At 32.8% G+C, this 23,173-nt stretch overlaps 2 protein-coding genes across 4 annotated transcripts in view; one reads left to right on the forward strand and one right to left on the reverse strand.

Annotated features, from left to right (window-relative positions):
* The first annotated feature begins 2,042 nt into the window (after nt 1-2,042).
* Nucleotides 2,043-11,110, forward strand: beg (malonyl-CoA-acyl carrier protein transacylase beg). Its single transcript, XM_072541003.1, has 5 exons — nt 2,043-2,616; nt 5,065-5,251; nt 6,569-6,786; nt 9,425-9,652; nt 10,752-11,110. The coding sequence occupies exons 1-5, from the start codon at nt 2,203-2,205 to the stop codon at nt 10,917-10,919; spliced, it is 1,215 nt and encodes a 404-aa protein (XP_072397104.1). The 5' UTR covers nt 2,043-2,202; the 3' UTR covers nt 10,920-11,110.
* Nucleotides 11,111-12,060: 950 nt separating this feature from the next.
* The window catches only part of blot (solute carrier family member bloated tubules), a 133,596-nt gene continuing 122,483 nt past the window's right edge, over nt 12,061-23,173 (reverse strand). For all 3 annotated transcript variants that reach the window (XM_072541004.1, XM_072541005.1, XM_072541006.1), the window contains 5 exons: nt 18,513-18,616; nt 15,685-15,919; nt 14,491-14,716; nt 13,039-13,304; nt 12,061-12,609 (listed from right to left, as the gene is read on the reverse strand). In XM_072541004.1, the coding sequence (XP_072397105.1) occupies nt 12,100-12,609; nt 13,039-13,304; nt 14,491-14,716; nt 15,685-15,919; nt 18,513-18,616 (1,341 nt within the window). In that variant the 3' untranslated portion in view covers nt 12,061-12,099. The remainder of the gene's footprint in view (nt 12,610-13,038; nt 13,305-14,490; nt 14,717-15,684; nt 15,920-18,512; nt 18,617-23,173) is intronic.

The raw sequence follows: 23,173 nt of genomic DNA on the forward strand, positions 1-23,173 counted from the left end.
AAACGCTCTTTGATAGACCCATTGGTCAGAGAAGAAGAGACAGACCCAGAACAAAGCTCTTTGATAATATCAATGAAGAGATGAGAAATATGGGAATACGTGCTTGGCGGAGAAGGGCGATGGATAGGGACGACTGGAGAGAAATTCTTGAGGCTAGAACCCACGCAGGATTGTAAAGCTATTATGATAGAAAACTATTCTGCTTTTTGAATTAACTGGAATTAAAAGAAATATTAGAGTAATTTTGTATCATAGTTATAATTCTTATCGGGATATATTCAGTTGTCTTACGGTTTCGAGATCATACGACCCTAATCGACTGCATATCTCATTGCTGGTTGATAATTATTTTTATAATGCGATACAAAGTCCGGAAATACGAGATACCAGTGACCCATTGTCACATTGCTAGAAAATACGATAAGAGTCGGATTATAGAATGTCTCGCGGTATAAGATTAGTAGAACTAGCTCAAGCTAGGCATGAATTAAGTGATACAGACAGTTTTAATGAAGATTAAGATGATTCAGTTTTAGATAGAAATTTCATGCCCACCTCAGATTCATCAGATCTGACCAATTCAGATTATCTATATTATCTATGGTAGAAGATAATGGTTTCTGAGAGAATTAGGAACAAAATATTACTGCGGAAATTATCCAAGATACCATTATTGACGAAACGTCAGAAATAAGTGAAACTGATGAAATAATATTTCCAATGCTTTGTAAAAAAAAACAGTTTAAATTATTCAGGATGATGCAAAAACACCTTTGATTGTTTTAGATTATTGGTGGATGATACCCTAATGGAAGTCATCGTTTAAGAAACGAATCGCTATGCAGAAGTTCTATTTACTACAAAAACATGTAAAACCAAAATCTCGATTGAAAAAGTGCTAACTGGTTACTTATGATGAAATCTTTTGCCTGCATCCTCTTCATGGGAATTTTTAGTATTACAAAAGTGCAACATTATTTGTTCAAAGATCATCTATTTCACAATAAGTTTATTAGTTCAGCGATGACTCGTAATATATTTTTAATTTTGTTAAAATTTTGGCATATCGTCGATAATACTAAATATACAGGCGCAGACAGACTACATAAACTTCGCCCCATTATTAGATAATTCTACACTAAAAGATTTCAAAAACTGTATAATTCCGAGGGAATATGATCGTACATGAATATATATCTTGTGGAGGACGTTTATTGTTTCGGCACAATTCGGCACATTGTTTGTTTATTGTACAAAAATTAAAGCGCCGAAGTATGGTGTAAAAGATGTATAAAGTATGTATTACTTACAGTAGTACGTATAGTAGGACGGATATGTAATTAACTTTGTACTGGCAAAGGTGATACTGTACAAGAATATTATGGAAAATGGACACAATCTTTTCTGTTATAATTATACATCAATAGAACTTGCAAGAATGCTTAAAGAAAATAAAACAAGAATTGTTCTATCATTTAACTCTAATGAGGTGAAGTCATGGGAAGACAACAAGAATTTAGAAGTGTTAAAATGGATTTTAAAAAACTAGTTTTAATTCTTACAACATTTGAACTTCATAATTATTGTATCTTAGTTAACTCAGGTAAAAAATAGGGCTTTCTTCGGCAAGCACTTTAACTGCTGATGCAATAACCTACAACACTAATTTAACATAGATGCCCGGGCATTTACATTTAGTGGGGAATAAACGGGTCGATGTCTTTGCTGGATTCCCTGTCTCTGGGACAGATACGTTTACTACTACGATATGAGCTACTCGCTACTTATATTTTTAACTTGTTGATTGTTAAAACAAATGACCTTGCTATAACAATTCAAGGAGCATTTGATTTGAGTTTATTTATTTTGCAGACGTCGTCGATTTCAAATTGATTTTATTTTTGCTATTATGCAGATTATGCTTAATATTCTCTTATTTTTAGATTTCTTTATTTACACGAAACAATTTTATATTTTATACTTCCTGGCTAGCTAATTCAAGAGTTTCTATCTTTAGCTATGCTATCAGAAAAGAAGAAAATTTTAGGTTATGATGGATCAGATGGATTAATTTTATGCCGAAATTTTAAAAATACATACTTGTTTTTTTAATATAAAAAGTAATTTTAGATATTTAATTTTTTGAAAATAAATAGTGAATTTTATAATTAGTTTAAAATTAATCGGAATGTGCTTATCAAGATGATTAGAAGGTTAAACATTAATTTTTTAAAAAGAAATGAACTTGATAGCATTCAATTAAATCTTAGACACATTTTCACCAGTATCCAGGTTTTCTGTGATTCAAAAAAGAAAAACGATTCTCCCCTGAAAAAATTATTAGACGATTCTTCTACTTTTCAAGACGTATCCAAAGAATACAAGCAACAATGGGCCACATTACCATATCCCCAAGGAACCAAAATAAGAAAACAAGGTGAATTTTACAAAAAAGAAAAGAAAGATCCAAGGGATGCGTCTATTATAATATTTCCAGGACAAGGAGCTCAGTTTGTAGGAATGACCAAAGGTTTAATGAAATTTCCTATGGCTAAGGACCTCTTTGAACTAGCGAATTACATTCTTGGGTATGATTTACTGAAATTATGCTTAGAGGTATGTTGAAATTTATTTGTGCTTTATTATTAATTTATTTATTGATTACAACAATGTAATAAGAGATCATCATTGCATAAAGAAGTATTTAAGATAGCTTAAGCCAGCTCATTAAAATCTAAAAATATAGGAACAAAATGTACATTTGTTGGACATGTGGCCAATTTTATGACATTGTGGGCATGAGCACTTGGAGTGGAGCTCTAAGAGAAGGGTGTTCGTTTACAATGTTGTCATAATTTATTGGTAATAAACAAAATTTTGAGAATTACGATTGTCCTTATGTAAAAGTAGTTTCTGTTAATTGGCTGAAACTTTGCAGGGAGGTTACTTTCGTCATTCTAATCAAAAGTTCTCAGTGCCCCAAGACTCAGAAGTCAATTATTTCTGAGTTTCAGAGGTTCAAAGTGTCAATTTTTAGTCCATTGTCTTAGTAAATAATTACAACAATCTTCAGGAAGTGATTCTGCATGAAAAAATAATGATAGTTTGCTTTATAAATGTATGTCCACAAATGCTTTGTTTTCCAAGATACATTGTGTTGAAATTTTTCTGACAAACTGATCATTTATTGCTCTGAAACGGATCGAGATATGCAAATCAAATTTGGCGAGTTTTAAGAGGTAGTTATTGTGCATTTTTACCATATGATTAAGAATTTTATATTCATCATTGATGCACATGCAGGTAATAGCAGATAATTTAAAGAAAAGATGGTATGCCATTGAGATATTTCAAATGTACGGGACTTATACTTTCTAAATTGGAAAAAGGCAATTTTTGAATATTAAACAAAAAAAACTATTGTATTTATGGTCATATTTTTTTCTCTTCATTGTTAAAAAGAATTTGAGGTATACAAAAAAATGTTTGACACTTTTAGTTGTTTTTCACCATTGCAGAGGACATCTTCCAAAAGATGCATTTTAATTTGGGGGACACTTGCCCCACTGTAACAATTTTTTTAAAGTTTGAAAAAACACCTGTTTTGGGGGTAAATTTACCCCTGTACTAAAAAGATGGGATGGGTTTTTAAATTTTTAGAGGTATCTTTAGTATTACTATAATATACTTTAGTATATTATAAAGTATCAAAAAAATTTGGTTTACTGAGATTGGTAGAGGTAATGGATTTTGACAAGAGCTATGATTCATGCCGATGCAGTACACAAGTTTACCTGTTATTTACAGGTAAGGTCATAGCTCTTTCAAAATCCATTACCTATATAGTGGATTTTGAGAAAAACATCTCCCAGTTTTGAAAAATATGATTTTGAAAAAAAACGCTTCTAAATTATTTTTACTTTAATTTTATGGAATAAAATAGCCATATTTATTTTTTCCCCCTAATCAGTGATTCCTTTTGCATATTGGGTGCCCTCACTGTCTAGTGAAAGCTGTAAATAGTTGGTCAAACCTTTTTTGTTTCATGACTTTGCATTCTTCTGATGTCTTGCTGCTTCTTCTATTGGCTTGAGCAATACTTTCGATATTTTCTGACCAACTCGTTGCTATTTCTCCAATTTTTATTTTTATAAAATTTTGCTGAGTAACTGAGTAATTAAAAATTGTTTTCTGTAGTAAACTGATTACATTTGAATTTTCTTTTCATATGCTTATTTCAATGCTTCCCTTTACTTCGACCGCCTTTTAAATGACCACCAGATCCAGGCCTTTTTTATGATTTTCAAAAAATAATAATTTTCAATAAATTTCAATAATATAGAACAAGTTTTAGAAATAAATTGTCAAGTTGCAGCTGCACATGTGAAGAGGATCGCGCGGTTTTGTGTAAAAACAAGTTTTAGCTCAGGTTACAAATACAGCTCGAACTTCGTTTCTATTTCGAATTTCTTAATAAAATTTTAGAACATTATTTCTATGATACTAAGGAATATTTTTATGTAAAAAAACAAAAATTGATTTGTTGAAAATTGAAATTGAAACTTACTGTCCTACACATTCAATATTATGGCATCTGAATCTCAATAAACACAAATATGGGACCTGAATGACTTTTTTGACAGGGAAACATTAAGAAATGAAATGAAAATGAAATATTTATAAACAAAAAACATTTGTGAGTGTGTAATGGTATCACTATGAGATTGAAGTATGAAAGAGAACATATAACTATTGCTGACTCAGTGAGTTGAAACATATTGGGATACGATTTATGGACTTGCTTAAGACACAGTAATTTAAAGACAACATGTAGCTGTATAAACTTTTTTAATAGTTAAAAGATTATGTTTTTACTGAGAGCTGTGCCATCATCATTGGTTGGTATATTAATACAAAAAATATATTTTTTACTTCTGTATTATTTACAGAAGATAAATTTAAGATCCAATAGATTAAAATCTATGATTATTTCAAAATTGTTTGATTTTCAATATGACTTGACTACCAATGGTATACCTTTAATAAAATGTATTAAATTTGTAGGGCCCCAAAAGTAAATTAGACCAAACAAAATATTGCCAACCAGCTGTTATGGTTGCTTCACTGGCTGCAATTGAACAGTTAAAAGAAGAAAGACCAAATGCTGTAGCAAATTGTATGGCTACTGCTGGTTTTAGCTTAGGAGAAATTACTGCTTTAGTTTTTGCCGGAGCTCTAGGGTTTGAGAGAGGTTTGTATATTATTTTAATATTGTATATAAATAAATCATGCAACAACAACAAAAACCTAATAATATTTGACATTTATTTCTATAATTCTTTAACAGTTCAATATCTTTTTTTTTTAGAATATTTGGTCTTCAGTCTCAAATATGCCTCACTTGCCATAATAATTTTTCATTTCATGTAAATCTCTTTCCCTGAGGAATTTTTTGACTTTGGCCAACAAATATGGTAGTCACTGATATTCAGATCTGAAAAATAAGTTCTAAATTCTTCTAAACAAAAGCAATTCTAAATGAAATTCATGTGCTTTTGTCATTCTTGCAATTGTTTTGTGTGGCAGTCAAACATTGTAATTTTGTTGCGTTTTTGGTATTATTGCCAAAGTTGATAAGAATAACTGATTAAACTGTAAACCAACAAAAACATGTAGTACATATAATTTTTTATAGTGACCCAAAAACTGTCATTGTAATTGTTGGGACAAGTGAAATGGCAAGCATATATTAGAGATGTCTTTTATATCAGTTTTATTGTTAATATAGGTTGGTTAATTTTAATATGATTCATCTCCAATGTACATATTTTATTATAATTGGATTGAGATTTTGGAAATGACATTTTGGGCTAAATAATTTAATCGCTAGTTAGACTAAAATACAACACATCTTTTGTGTGATATGTGTGTCAAATTGATAAATTGAAATAAAAAGTAAGGAGTTATTGACATATCATTTGTAGAGTTGTAAGTTGTTTTTAAATTTAGATATAACCGATGTTTCCAATACCTTTGTTACTAAGTTTACATTTTTTCCCTAAATTGATGAACCCATGACTACCTTGAAATTCAGAAAGTAGTATTCATTGTCATGTTGAACAAATGTAGAGTTAGAGTTTTATAACCTTTTAAAAATCTCATGATGAAGAGAAGTGAATTATTTGATGTTATTCCATTTCTGTTTGACACATTCTAAAGCTATTTCAATTTGGATGTTAGTGTATAAAGATTTAAATCATGAGATATAAGTTTGTGGTTTATTGTAATAGATTCTTTTGAAATAAATTTATGGAAATCCCATGAGTCCTCTACATATTATTTGATTGGTACCTACTATATATCCTTCAATATTTGCCAAGCATTTTGAGAGGTTTTATGTTGAATAGCTAACATTAAGTGGAATATTTTTTGTATGAAGTTTGAAAAGTCCAGTGTATGAAGTAGTGCCATTGTCAGATATTAGTTCATTTTTTATCCTATTTAGGTTTAGGCACTTTTTTAAAATACATAAACCTAAAAATAAAATGTTATATTCGTTCATTTACAGCTTTACAGTTAGTTAAAATTCGAGGAGAAGCAATGCAGTTAGCTGGAGAAGCTTACAAAGGCGGAATGGCAACAGTAATGTATGGACCTGACAGTAAATTAAATCAAGCTTGTCTAAAAGCTAAGCAATGGGCTGTTGACAAAGGAGATCCACTACCTGAATGTACAATAGCGAATTATTTATTTCCACATTGTAAAGTTATTGCCGGTAGTGAATCGGTAAGTTCAATTGTATAACTAACATATTCTTTCTAAATAACATATTCTAAATAATAATGGATTTGTTATAAAGAGACACTCCCCAATGGTTGGCTGTACACCACAGTTAAAAAAAACTTACAATGAAATGTAAAACTTCTAGTGCAATATCCAAAAGGATTATAATTTTTTTTTAAAAACATTTTCGGTAATATCGGAACATTATCAGTGATACCTGAAACATTTGCAAAAAGCCACTTACAAAACGGTATAAAATCTTTAGTTTCATCATCATCATTGGCTCGACAATCTGTTGTGGAACTTGGGCTGCTCGCAGAAAGGTCATTACCTCTGTGATTTCTAGCCACTTAAATCCGTCTTCTATGTTGGCGTCCTCTACTTTTTCTGCTCTCTTTGTTTATATATTAATATTCTTAGTATATTCATGTATTCATTATCTGACATCTTTTAAATGTGTCCAGCCCATCTTAGCCTCTGTACTTTAATAAATTTCACTATATCTGAATGTGTGCATAGCTGGTATAATTCATCGTGATAATATAAGTTATATAATCGACGCCATAGGACATTTTTATTTAAGGCCCCAAAAATCTTTTTTCAGTCCCATGTTTCAGCCCCATATATCAAAATCGGTTTAGGTTTTTATTCTCAGATACTTCTGAAGACCATGAAGAGTTCTGTTCGCTATTGCTATGCGTCATTTTACTTCGTCCAAGTATATTCAAAATCCAAGATAGTTGAATTCTTTGACTTGCTCAAAGGTACAGTTGTTAATTTGGATTCTCTGTTAAAAATTTTGAGGTTTTTTAACAACCAATATATATTTGGTTTTTCTTCGTTTACAAGTCTACGTTCCTTGCCTACAACGAGTACAACCAGACCTAGTTCACTTGCCGCGTTCATAAACTTTGTAAAACACTGCACTATGTCTCCTCTCATACTTCTGCCCACTATAACGATATCATTAGCGAATGCAAAAATTTGTGTCGATTTATTGAATATAGTTCCATTTAGTCAAATATTTATTTGCCTGACTGCCTTGCAGGGCCGGATCTAGACACCTTCCAATCAAACACTAACCAAAAGACATAAAAAATGACAGAAATAGTAATATGTATTACTTAAGTTCCTTTAATTTTCCCAACTAGCAGGTTTATTGGGTTAAATTTGCCTGTCTGCGGTTTAAGTTTCATATCAAATAATAGATTTTTATGTTTCAACAATTTTTTTTCTATAATTTTGGACCTTATTGGAGGGAGGAGGGCAGGAATTTCCCTATTTTCCCCTCCCGTATATCCGCCACTGTATTAAAGAGGTGGCACGCTAGCGTATCTCCATTTCTTAGATCATTATTAATATTAAAGCACGTATAGTTCTCTCCTTGTATTCTAACGCACACTCTTGTTGCCTTGCCGAAGAGAAAACTGGATTTACCAAAGGTAGAGGTACTAGAGAACACCTTCTGAACATATGACAAATAATAGAAAAAACTAGGGAATTCAATATCACACTATACATTCGTTTTATATAGATATAATCATAAAGCCTTCAACAAGGTCAAATGGCAACCCTTATGGTATATACTAAAAGAAATAGGCGTACCACAACATTAATTTCGCTTATAACTGAACTATACAAATACACTACTGGAACAGTTAAAGTGCTTGGACACACTCTCAAACGAATTCCATCCAGAACAAGGTGTCAGACAAGGATATATACTGTTTCCACAATTATTTAATATATATTGGGAGTATATTATGAGAAGAGCGCTTGAAGGATGGGAAAGGGGCATCTCAATAAACGGCCGAAAAATAAACAATCTACGTTTTGCACATGACTCAGCCCTTCTTGCAAATAGCCAAGAAGAGTTAATTGACCTCATACGACTGGTTTAAAACGAAAGTCCAATACGTATTTGGTGTATTATTGACTTTCCAGTAGTCAATTCCTATTGGTAATGTCAAGTAATATCCTTTGTAAAGGGTTTACGTCTGACAAAAAGTACTTTGCCGAATATTTTATATGCAGATACTAATAGAGTAATGCCTCTATAGTTATTGCAGTCAAGTTGATTACCGTTTTCACACAGTGGGCATATTATTCCGTTTAGCCTCTCCTCTGGTATCAATTAGTTCTGTCCTATAAGTACTATTAGTTTATAGATTGCTGCCAAAAGTTGGTCACCACCTTACTTATACATTTCAGAGCAGATTTCGTTGATTCCTGGTGTTTTAGTTTTTGGATGGTAGTTGGCAATTCTCTTAGTGGTGTTTCAATGTCTAATTGCTAATGTAGATTTAGTTGATTTTCTATGTTGTAAGAACTGAGTAAACTTTGTTTACATATGCAAAATGTTAAATGAACTTAGAATTAAATGACATAATTAATTCTAATATAATTTTTAAGTGCTCAGTAATAATACTGAGCACTTAAAAATGATGACCACATTTGGGTCAAGCCAAAGTAGGCTGGTAACTTTGATACAACACAAAAGCGACTTTATTTTTTGTTCCTTCTTAAAACTTTCGACCATCTTTTCCATTTCAACCAACATACTTTTATTTGGTAGCATAATATAATAGTAAAATGTTTTAAAAGTAAAAGAAATTTGTAAATTAACAACCAGTTTTTTAAGGCTTTAGAATTTCTAGAGAAGAATTTAAACGAATTTAAACTACGTAAGATTAAAAGGCTACCTGTTAGTGGAGCTTTCCATTCAGCCTTGATGGCACCTGCTGTAGATACGTTTAGAGCAGCCTTGAAGAAATCTGAAGTTACTGATCCCGTCATTAAAGTATATTCTTGTGTAGATGGTAAAGCTTATAAAGATGCAGCTCACATTAAACATCAACTACCAAAACAGGTAACTTTTATTTTTTAATACATTGTGCTTTTTAGATGTTAAGATTATAAATTTAGAACAGTAATTTTTTGTTTTTTGATCAAGTTATGACAGTACGAAGTTCAAAACATTGATTTATCATTTCCTTTGACCACAGTTTCTTTAGTTCTCTTAACTTGGCCTGGGACTGAGCCTTCTGTAATCTTTGGCTCCAATATTGCTTGCCACGCACTGCTACTCCCTAAATACTGACCAATTTTTGCTCTACTATGTCACATATTTTTCGTTATTTCCCTTTTGATCTTCTATCCTCCGTTTTATTATTTAGGGCTCTTCTAGGCAATCTGTCATTATCCGTTCTCACTACATTACCAGCAAATGGAAGCTTTGAAACCTAGCAAATTTTGAGATTTGTGCTTATTTGAACAATTGTTAAGTTCATGGTTATATGCACATCCCCATTCGCGCTATTAGTTTTCATATCTTCCTTACTAATTTGGTTCAAAAAATTTAGTTTTTGCTAATTCCGAACGAACATGCAGCTTGCAGTATTGCTTCATAACTGGATAATCTGTAAATTCGTTAAGGTAGTTTCTTGTAAAAATACAATATTTTGACTGTAAATAAAAGTAGCTAAAATAGCAAATATTCAATTGTGTGTATTTTTTAATACTGACTCAATAAGATGCAGTGTTCCACAACATAAGTACGTACCCTTAGCATGATACCTGGGAAGCAACTGAAATATGACAATATTGTGCAAAATGTCGAACCAACTTTTCAAATATCAATAACGACACTTCTGCCATCGGACGGCCGTAACCATAAACTAACTTTATGACGTTATCATACAAAAAAATATAGAATATTTGAAATCTGTTTACTAACAGACCATTTTTTACTTTTTTCTTTTGAGATAAGACGGTCTTCTTCCAAAGTAGCGATATCATTAACATGAACATTAACAATGTATAAATGGGCGTACAGAAAGCCACTAAGATATGTCATGCACGAGACGATTCATATGGTATAAGACCGAACCTGGTTCTTATAAATAGAGTTAAGAAATTATACAGTCCACTTTAAATATAATTTTAATTGTTTTTTTTTTGCATTTTAGATAGTAAAATCGGTTAAATGGGAACAATTGTTGCATACAGTGTATGAAAGAGATCCTGGCGAATATTTTCCAAGAACTTTTGAGGTAGGACCTGGAACGTCGCTGAAAACTATTCTTAAGCAAGTAAATGCCAAGGCATGGGATAATTGTTTTAATGTGAGTGCCTGAGAAAAATGAAAATAGGACTTTAGTGGAATACTTGTCCTTGTGAGAAATATTCAAGAATTTTTCTTGGATAAGAGCAATAGGAGAGATATACTTGAGCATATGGAATGAGTGAAATTGTAGCATATTATTAATAAGATTTTATAAAATTTTCATTGATCTTACTTAATTTTGAATAAATACAGTTACCTTTTTTTGTTATTTTTGTTTTATATACTCATAAATGTATATATAATTTTAACTATCGAAGTTAAGCTCTAAATATGTGTCACGAACGTGAATTCATGGGGAATAAACAAGTGTCATGATATACTCATTGGGGTATGGACTGATTGTAACACCCACGTGGAAGCATTAATATCTAGCAGTTTAAATTTTACTAAAAACTGAGCAACTGCTGAGTAGAATATCAACAGTCAGATATCAGTAGTAAGACATGTGGTATTACATGGGAGGGAAATATTTTAAGAACCTACAAAGCTGTTCATGGACAGGGTGGATTACTATAAGAAGGAACAATGAAGTCATTGTGATGTATGAAGAACCTAATCAGGTAGCGATCATGCTAGATGATGCTGCATCGAGTAGGCGAGAAATGTTAGGCAAGTTAGAAAAGGAGCATGTTAACTTGGGAAATGATCACTATAGGAGTAATGCGACCAATTTGTGACATTACAGTTAGACGACCCTGATCGTTTCCAGGGCAACAACTAACACTAACCACGGAGGAAGCTACAGCTATCTGAGGAATGAAATGCCAAATGTTAAAACGTTTAAAACAAATAGAAAAGGTTCGCAAACAAATATATATATATATATATATATATATATATATATATATATATATATATATATATATATATATATATACATATATATATATATATATATATACATATATATATATATATATATATACATATATATATATATATATATATATATATATATATATATATATATATATATATATATATATATATATATATATGCATAATTTAGCTCTCCACGTCTAGAAGGCCCGTGGCTTGTTTTACTATTCTTATCCGTTTACTATTCTTAAATTATTTAAAGCCCTAATGAACATATTTCATTACCTGATGTGCTATATTTTAAAATAGGGCATATTAAGGAAAAGTGATGGTAAAAATATAAAATTTTATTATACAAAATATAAATACAACTATAATTCTGTGGCATCTTCATGATCACTTATTTTTCTAAAACATACATGGTCAAGCTGTTCATCTTCTATAACATAAGGACCTTTTCGAAACGTTCCATATTCATCAGGCATCGAAACTACTTCTCTTCTTGCCAACGGATTTTTCCTGCCGTTGAACTGAACAAAATTTGCATCAGAAAGAGAAACAACTCTATATGGAGGTCTTTCATTATGATGAGGCTTTTTATGTATGTTGTTGGATTCGTTTAGTTCAGAATAAATGTTAGTGCCATTGCTTGTATTGGTGCTTTGCTTTTCAAGTTTCTCCTCCTTTTCTTTGAATGCTTCAGCTACAGCTAGCTTTTTGGTTCGTTTTATGGATTTGGTGTAGTCTTTTGTGCCTTTTCTTTTTAATGTAAAATCTCTTTCGCCAGATTGAGCTTTGCTGTTCCATTGGACCCAATTGTGTCGGCTTATTGGATCCTTTGGTCCCCAGTTCTTTGAGGGCTTGAATGACGTTTTAAATCTCTGCAAACAAATCAAACGTTACAAGTAATATAGTCAACATTAAAAATGAGTATACACGGGGTAAATGGTCAACAAAATATTGAATCTACTAAAATTCAACATGTAGGGCTCTCTAAGGCGCAATCAGACTATGAACTATTTTTTCACTTTTTTCAATCTTCTTGATATATGAAGGTCATTCTCATTTCAATTAATATTTCATAAGTTCTCGATGAAAAATGTATGACTAGCCCAGCAAAAAACTGTTAAATGAACCAAATAAAGTAAACAATTCATTTGGATCAAATAAACAAGCACAAACACACGCGCACACACACACACACACACACACACAAACAGGACTTACATATAGCTCGATTGAAAAACACAATACAAACGTTCTAATAGACATAAAAATGATGGGGAGCCATACAGATACTTAATACTTACCTCTATGAATGTATATCCGTCCTGTTTTTTAACTACGCAGAATCCAGTGATGAATATAAGTAAACTGGCTGTTAAAACAACTCCCCACCCAACACCATACAGCCAGATTGGATCATCTTTGTAAATACCCTCCAATGGCAATGTTATCATTCCCCATGCGAACAAGCCAGTCAGAACAACTGGTGCGGTCCACCATAATATAAGCCAGAAATGAGATAAAATGTGTCCAAGCATAAACTCGAAGTCCGATCTGATTCGGTCAACACCTAAAAGTATAAAAGAATTATTACAGCATATATAATATAAATACAATAAAACTGAGCCGCGTTACTTCTAACAGAATCATCAAAGCAAATTCCGAGGATTTTGTATATTTGTAGCGAGGTGCATATTAGTTGATTTGGATCTTGGACGAGAAAAGCATTTTGCTGCGACATCTGAGAAATCGTTCCTGTATTTAAAAAAGTGTTCTCAGTTCTTCTTTAACAAAAGAGACTGTGGGATTTTGCAGAAATTGTAGTATTATTAGGTACCCATTGAGCCGGTATTTATCACAATATGAACATTTTGTCCATATATGTATGAAAATGGACATAACATGGGTTTCTGAATCTGCTAAGTTAGGACTTTATGTTGAAATTGTTATCCTATTCAAATTAAACACTTATCATATGCAGCATGAGCATTTTCCTTCATCAAGCGATAAATAGAAGTTGCGCGTTGGTTAATTTTAGTCAGTGTCAACATTTTGTTTTTTTCAAATATTTATGTCTATAGAGAATATAAGAATTTACATAAAATACTCTACTTACAAAAAAAATTTATACAATTTACATAAAAAGTAGACCACTCTCTAAAAGTCTAATGTTCGACTTATTTTGTACATTATGACCACGCTGTCAAAGAACCACCACTGAGTATGGACTTTACATTAAACATCCTTAATAGAACAAAGTTAGTCTCATGGCCACATGGACAATAGCGACTAGAGACTGAATTTAAACGGGCAGTCAGACCTTGACGTCGCAGGGCCGCAATGGTCGTGACGCAATGGAAAAATCAAACAAACTAAACGGCTTAACGCGGCTTGAAGAATCGCGAAAGCACTAGCTTTAATGAAACGCACACTTAAAATGTACTTAAACATTATAAACGGCAGAATTGTTATGACTTTTAAAAGTACTGGCGAGGATTTCTGCTTTCTAATAGTCATTTTTGACATTGTCATAGTATAGGTTGTATTAATCATTAGAAATATCATTTAAAGTAATTCGGTTATATCACATTCACAATGATTATTTCTTAGTTAGGTCTGAGTTTGCTTTTAGATCACCGTTGCAACGATTTAATTGACGATTGCTGTTGTTCAATTTTTTAAGATTGCTATAACAACTTAAAATTAACTAAAGCAAATATTTATCACACTAAAAAAGCAAATGCATATTTCCTTACCATAAAATGCCAGTAATGTTAATACTTCTAAAATTGCTGTTATCAGGATGAGATTTCCGACGATGTAGTGATCTAGTAGATGAACGATGTCAAAGTCTTCTTTAAGTAAAATTGCGCATCCAAAGATAAATCCAGAAGCACTTAGAAGAATACTGGCTTGCCACCAACTCAGTCTTGCTCTACTTCCGACAGTTATGGCTTTCAGTAATGTATAGGTCATTGTTGCCTAAAATAATAATTCATATTTAGATTTAGAGTAATGTTTAAAATATTCCCTGCTACACTCCGTTTACACGATACTAAAAATCACATTTAAATTATAGCATTTTTTTGTCCACTCTGTTTATCATATAAATTTCATAAGGTTTGTATTTAACATTTCGAATTGCGTTTTAGTTCTTTAAAAGAGAATAAACATAATCCAATTGTTTATTTACGTTAACAAATGCTGTTAAGCGAAATTAATAGCTATTTCTTATCTCGTCATCTTACACGATTTTAATATATCTGAGTTTTCAATCAAGATAGGCGAGATAATGATGAAGTCATTTTGCGTTAAAAATAAATATCGCGCTTAAGATCCAACGGACTGGGTCGGAACGGCACGGTCGGACGGTAAATCTGGAAATTTACGCTTGGAATTTTTTAAGAAACATTAGCATTGATTTGACTTGTAATGTGCGCACTTAAATGTCACAGTCAGAACAGTACGATTAGGACATCCCGACACGACGTACCGATGACTTATTAGCTGTTCTGGAAGAGCGCGCAGTGATCGGTACGGATGTTCTGTCATTCCAGTTAAATTGTTTAAGTGATTGATAATGGTGGATGTCTGTAAACTAATTCGGTTGGTGCAAAACTACCCTGAACTCTACAGTTTGCTTCATCCGGAATACTTCCTAATTCGAGAGCAGTTCCTACCGGCCGTCCGTCCTGTACTGAACGAAATCAGTGCCTCAGTCCTCTTAAAATGTGTATCGTCCGTACTGTACCGTCCCGACCAAGTGCTCGCTTAGCTTTAGCATCGCAGATAGGAATTTTTCACTTTATTTTCCGTTTGGGTGTCTCATCTAGAGACTTTGGGACCTTGGGATCAATTTCGTTCGCCCGCCAGAAGTAAAAGGAGTGGAGTTAGATGTTTTGTGCTTTTATAAAAATAACGTTTAAATTAATTTAATAGTTAGAACTTACCATAGTTATAAATCCAGATAATATAAATAAAGTAAATATAACAATTATCCATAATTTTTTGTCAGCGGCAGTGCTCGCACTACCAATATCGTAAATGACGGAGACTAGCATCAGTTCTGCTATGTCATCCTTATTTGCTGTTATATTTACATTTGTGTGATGCGCTAAAGATTGGGAGATAATAGTCGAACCAATACCAAAAATAATGTTTATCGTACAATATCCAATAGCAGTCCTAAAACAAAAAAGGTATAGTTCAGTTTAAGGATTTTGGGGATGACGAAATCTTACTCGTGGTACATTTACAGTTACTCTATCAGATACAGTCAAGTTAGAATTTTAATCGCGGACGTTTTCTTTTTAATTCAGCACTTAGGCAACTACATCTAGTTTCACCGGTAAATAGAAAATATTCAATACGGAAGTCTTTACTTAATTAAAATTTTTAGTAGCCGTCTTGTAGGTCTCGTTTTAAAGGGATTTTAGTTTAAAGTAAATAGCGGTATTGTATGTCGTCCAATATTGTCGTTCGATCTGTTTATCAGTACGCGTATTGTTTAGTGTTTCTGCCAACTAGTCAGTCTTACAACTCTCTTAGTTTACCAGAACGAAATCAATTCGGTTTCGTATAATTATATCCATATGTCCATCTTGTGATAATTTCTATGTATAGAAATGATTTAGAAGTATGTATTAATATTTAAACGTTACGTAGTAGAATCATAAACGGTAACAGAAGATTTCATGAAAAAAATTTCATTTCAAAATCGTATTTCACTCGTATACTGTTACCAACGGATTTTGGGTATCAATCGAATATATAAAATCACAAACTTTGAACCCTTAAAAGGATTACGAAAGAACTAGAAATGGTAAGATGTAGTAATAAACAATGAAAAACTACAATATTTGGGCATATTAATAGTTATTTATGTACCAAGGGTATTAAATAGATGTTTATGCCCAGAGGGCGACGATGTCACAAACCCGAGGGCCTCTGGCCCCTAGTTCGTTATTGCATCTACAAATAAATATGTTCTAAAAAATCCGAAAATTCGATTTCATTTTGACAATATCTTTACTAGTAGATATTCTATCGTCCGTGTTATGTTGCTACGCTACGGAAATGCTGTCAAACGTGTCAAACTAAAACCGTGAAAATGCAAAATATTTTTGAGATCCCTAACCAAATTTATAAAAAAGCCGAAAAAGCAACGCGAAAGTTACTACCACATAAGTCGAGAGATGCCTACGACAAGGAATATGAAAAATTACAGCATTGGATGACAGAAAACCATGTTGAACACATTAGTGAAACTGTGCGGGCCATAAAGTACACTTTATGCCAGCGCGGACATAAAGGACACTATTACGTAGTTGGTAACTAAGCAATAAAAACACAATAATAAACTAGTGTGACATAAAAAAAATAAAAGATATATTATATTACAATTATTAATTAAGTGATTAAAAGGTTGCCAATGTATTTCATAATACCAGTATATGGGAAGTGAGTCAATACTCACAATCTTAAGTAGATTGTATTATTTAATGATGGTAAATTTTGGGCTACCGGTTTCAGGGCTTAGAATATATGCCCCATCCTCAGGTCTCAGTACGTTAGTCTTATTTATATTAACGACTACAAGGTATCAGATACAGGAAAGCTCTATTCGCTCCGTGCGTGACTGACGCGACACCTTCATCTGACAGTTTGGTTGGGCCTACCAATTTTCAGGTTAAACATATGACATTAATGACATATGTTTGACATTGTTAAATACAGGCGAAATTGACAATTATTAATAATTAACTTTTTAATTATATTTTTTCAGTTTATATACAAAATAAATGTAGGATTAAAAACTGGGTGTCTCAAAATTCATCATAATATATCTTTTTAAGCCCAAACGGAAAAGAAAAATTAAAAATCTAGTACTGGCAAATCAAGTTTTTCACGTGAAAGAGCATATAATTAAAAACAGTAATAGTAAAAGTTATGATATAAAAGCTAAAGTCATCAGGCACTCTGTAGTTAGCTTGAAGCCTTATAAAATATCATTTAAGGTAAATTATTTAAATATTTCAATTGCATAAAAATGACGTTATGTGATATTTCCTTTTTCATATTAATAGCACGGATCCATCTTTTTCTTTTCTCTAATTTATATGTAATCTTTGGGAACCTATAAAAACTACACTTACTATTTTTGCTATTATTAGCACAACTAAATACGCAACATGTATTTGCACACATTTTTGATAAAATTTATGCGTAAAAAGATAGTGTCCAATTTTGTCATATTTCGTCGCTACGCACGCTGGCATCGTTTCAAGGTACCCCTACCATGGTCACGCACGGAGCGAATAAACTAAAATGATCCTGAAAACCACATTTCCCTTCAAGGAATCCATTCACTCAATGTATAACTTTTATATTTTATGTATAATACTATGTCAATATGTAGCCAGATTCTTTTCTTCTATATAGGATGAATTGTTACCATATATTATAGAACGACTAGATTCTCCTGTAGAAGCAGTTGGAAAATAACTCACACTTTTTAAAAATTTATTAGAGTATCCAGGGAGTACAACAGAGTATAAGGGACAGTGAGAAAGTTTGATTTAAAAAGCTTAGGAGACCTGGCGCCTTCTGTTTAGAACTAAGATTGGCGCCTTTTTTTGAGCCAGTTCGGCCTTGCTAGCTTCTGCTCACATGAAAATAAGGAATTCAATATTGAGCGATTACAACAGTACAAAAACCAATGTCTTCAATAAATAACTTTCCTATATAAGGTTTTTTAAATAAGAACTTTGTTACTTACCAAAATGGATTAACTTTATTGTAAATGATTCCAGCATTTGTAACAAATGATCCGAAGCCAACAGTGGACGAGAAAAATACTTGAATAGCTGCATAATACCATACCTTAAAAGAAACGTTTATACATTAATACACATATTAAATGGTATTTACAGTGGCGGCTGGTGATAATTTTGTTCAGGGGGACGCTGATTCGTGAATACAAAAAATCAATAGGTACTAAACAAAAGCCTAATTCTTAGAATGAAACTAAAACTGTCAATATTTAACTAAACCATCGACTTAAACTATGGCCTCCGTGTGATAGATTTTAGGAATTCCGAACTCAATATTTTCAAAACATTCCAGGATGCTGTCTCGATGTTCAAACACAGTTTGTATCGCTCTAGAATGAAAATTCCATCGTGTTTGCGATGGTTTTTCAATTCGTTTATTCATAATTTGTTTTAACGCTGTTGTTCTCTCCGGAAAATTAGATAAAATGCGAATATACCGCCTATGTTACCAAAAAATATACGGACACTATGAGTGCTTGGCATCGCATTTTGCAATAATTTATTAAATTGGTGCGCGTAACAATAATATATAATGCGCATTATTGTAATTTTCTCGGGTTTTAACATTACTCCCACTTCCCGTATCTGTCCACAAGTTATACAAGACCGTCGTTAGTCTGTGCAATTAATTTCTCTGACGACTCTTTTAAAATAGGATTAATTTGTTTCAAAACACAGGTCGATATTCCAACAGTATCTTAACTTTCCAGATTTGAAAAACCCCAAAACCTCTTATGTAATTTTTCGCCAAAGAAGTAACGAAGGACTAATAGTGCCTGAGTTTGTGTAGAAACTTCTGTTGGATTCTGTATCATTAATACAATAAATAAAGCTTGTTTTATTTCACTTAAAATTCGTTCCTTTTTTTTTTAACTGATTAGACAGTGTGGAATCTATAGTTTTAGCGTAATCAATTAGTTCTAAAAACACACCCTTATTAATCGACTCTTCATATTCATTATGACCATGTAGTGCAACGAACAACTTCAAAATATCTAGGGGAGAGGGGGGTTAGTGTGGACATGGGGTTAGTGTGGACATAGTTAATTATTTAAAAACTCGCATTTAAATCTGCCGCCCAGTCTGTTCAGGAAGTGACTATTAACGCCACCGAACACCACGTAAAAGTTGGTTGAAATATTTTCTATAATATGGCCGCCAGTGACAGAAAGTGATTTTGTGTGTTGTATCCATTTATTTCACACGGTAAGTAAAATTATACTAAAATTGAAGTTATTGAACTAATTGTATACCTAAGTTAGTGTATGGCTTCTGGAATATTTAATTACTAAATTTGATATGGAATGAGATAAAATTATCATTTTTCGAAACGTCATTCCATTGTTACTGTCAAACATGGCGTTCGGGGTTAGTGTGGACAAATCATCAGCTGTCCACACTAACCCCACAAATGATTATATTTCCAAAAATCATGTGATAAAAATCGCTTTTTTGTTTCAGATGAGGACTTACAGTAGAAAAACGGCGAGAGCTGATATTGATGAAAAAGTTGTAGAGCGTGCAATAAAGGATATCCTAAGAAAAAAAGGAAGCTTGAGAAATATTGCAGAGAAATATGAATTGAAAAAAAGTATGCTTCACAAAAGAGTCATTTTGGCTAAGAGGAACCTTCAAGATGCTAATATACCCTCTGGTGATGATTCAGGTAACGAAGATGAGTTAGAAATTGTTAGCTTGAATGTTTCTGGCGTCAATAAATTTCGAGGTCGCCAAATATTTTCTGATGAACACATTGTCAATTATCTTAAGAAGGCGTCTCGATTACATTATGGCTTGACTTACAAGCAGGCTTGTACCCTAGCTTTTGAGTATGGTAGTGCTCTACAAATAGAAATTCCTTCGAATTGGACTAAAAATAAGATAGCAGGAAAGGACTGGATATATTCATTTATGAAACGACATGGAGATTTATCTCTTAGAAAACCTGAAAATACAAGCATAGCACGAGATGCAGCCTTTAACAAATCCAACGTGGATTTATTTTTTGATAATTACATTGGAGTTTTAGATAAATTTAAAGGAAGGCCAGAAAGGATAATAAATTTAGATGAGACAGGTATACCCACGGTCTTACCACCACCCAAACGTATAGCTGAAAAGGGAAAAAAACAAATAGGAGCTGTGGCCTCTCAAGAACGCGGTGAAAATGTTACAATGTGCGGAATTATAACAGCCGCTGGACAAGCAATACCTCCAGTTTTCATATTCCCCAGGAAGAATATAAAAGACCGGTTCTTAGATGGTGCACCAATAGGGAGCATTGGTCTGGCTCATCAGTCTGGCTATATGACTGCGGAATTATTTTTAGAAGTACTAAAGCACATAAAAATGCACTTAAGTGCTTCTAAAGAAAACCCTCTACTGATATTAATGGATAATCATTCAAGTCATATAAGTTTGGAAGCTATAAACTTAGCTAGAGAATCTGGAATTACTCTTTTATCGTTTCCGCCACATTGTAGCCACAAACTACAGCCGCTAGATGTTGCAGTATATGGTTCTTATAAAGCTGCATTACGGGTTGCAATGGGAGACTGGCTTCAAAATCATCCAGGCAGACCTATACAAATATATGATGTTGCTCAACTGTGTGGTATTGCTTTTCCTGTGGCATTTACAATGAAGAATATAACATCTGGATTCAGATCTGCTGGTTTATGGCCAATAAATCGTCTTGTATTCACCGATGAGGATTATGAAGCTGCCGAAACAACAGATAGGACTCAAGAACCACCAACAGCAATGAACCCAAGAAATCCTGAAGATCCTGAGCGAATATTAGAAGTTGCTTCAATTTTCACAAGACTGCTACCTGTAGCTCCCATTACGCTTTCACCATCAGTAGCAACTACATCAACAGCTGTAATTACTCCTGAGAGCTGCCGCCCTTTTCTAAAAGCAGATCGCTCATCAAACTCCAAAGCAAGAAAAAATAAAAAGTCGACTATTTACACGAGCACACCAGTGAAAGATCAGTTGGAAGCTGAAAAAGAGGCTAAAGATTTGAAGGAAAAACGTGCGCAAGAAAGAGCTGAAATGCGAGAAAAGAATAGAGTGAAGAAATCTCTTTCCTATGAACCAAAAAGGAGTAGGAAAGAATCTTCCTCTTCCAATTCTTCTACAGAAGTAATACTTGAATCAGAGGATGAAGGCTGGATGGAAGATGATGGTCAGGACAACGATATTTTTATGGACAAACAAATGGAGAAAAATGATTTCGTACTTGTAAAATTTATGGGTAAAAAATCGGTAACACACTATGTTGGCCAAATCGTAGATATTCGAGATGTGGAGGTACAAATTAATTTTTTAAGGAAAAAAGTGAATAATTTCGTATTTCCCGAAGTTGAAGATGTCTCAGTTGTCGACAAGAACGATATTGTCGGAATTTTGGAGCACCCAGTAGACACTGGCACGAAAAGGCAAGGAAGATTATTTTCATTTAATATTAATTTCAGTTCTTATAATGTATCGTAGTTTCTTTTTGTTAACATAAAGTTTTCAGTATTCCTGTATATGTTTTACTATGCGTCCACTATAACCCCATACTCTGTCCACTTTAACCCCACCACGGGGTCATTGTGGACAAATTATTGATTCCGATTTGAATCAAAATATTTGTTCTATTAAGAAAGATACAAATAAAATATTCACATCGAAAGTTGAGTTGATGTTTACAGTAAATATGTGAGGTAAGTTCAGCAATAAGAATCTTATACATATTTTTTAATTTGCTAATAAGTAAAAATGGTCCACAGTAACCCCCTTCTCCCCTATAGTTTTTGACAAGACGTATTGGTTTTTTGATACATATTGATTTCGTTGTGCAGTCAAATGTTTATAAACCAGAAATGATATTTTTTTTTAAATTAACGTGTCTCGACAGCTTATGGTCATGCACGGGTACAGTTTATAACATTATACATATTTTATATAGGTACAAGAATTTGATATGAACATTTTTTTTTTAAAGATTAAAACAATAAAGCTTATCACTGTGCACTGTTTATATTAGCTGAATTAAACTAGTTTCTTTTAAAAATCTAAGAACACTGTCAAAACGGTTTGGAACACTGAGAATGTCTTTTAGATTTCCTTTTAGGCTGTGCTTGTTTCTGGAAGAATCATACTGGCAGCAGTCCACTATCACGTGTTTGATGGAAAGGAGGCTATTACAGTAGTGGCATACTGGAGGGTTTTCTGATGCCATAAGGGTATCCAGAAATGATATTAATTGTGCCTAATAGCTGTAATTTTACAGTGTTGTTCATATGTTTTTCCGCTTCTTGTATTTTTACCATTTTGCCTATATTTTCGTGAAGTTTCAAATTAAGTAAACCTTCTTTTCTCCAGTTATTGTCTCCTCTAAATCATCATCATCAGTGGTGCTACAGCTCTAGTTGAGCCTTGACCTTCCCCAGTCTATTTCGCCAGTCGTTTCTGTTCATCGCCAATCGTTGCCGAGCAGACGAGCAGAAGATTTGCGTCTGTTTTGGAGATGGTCCATGTTTCTGACCCATATGTCAGCACTGGTAGGATGAGTGTTCTATATATTATTAGTTTGGTTTTCTGGCTTAAATTTCTG

Source organism: Diabrotica undecimpunctata, chromosome 8 (genome assembly GCF_040954645.1).
Source record: "Diabrotica undecimpunctata isolate CICGRU chromosome 8, icDiaUnde3, whole genome shotgun sequence".
NCBI lineage: Eukaryota > Metazoa > Arthropoda > Insecta > Coleoptera > Chrysomelidae > Diabrotica > Diabrotica undecimpunctata.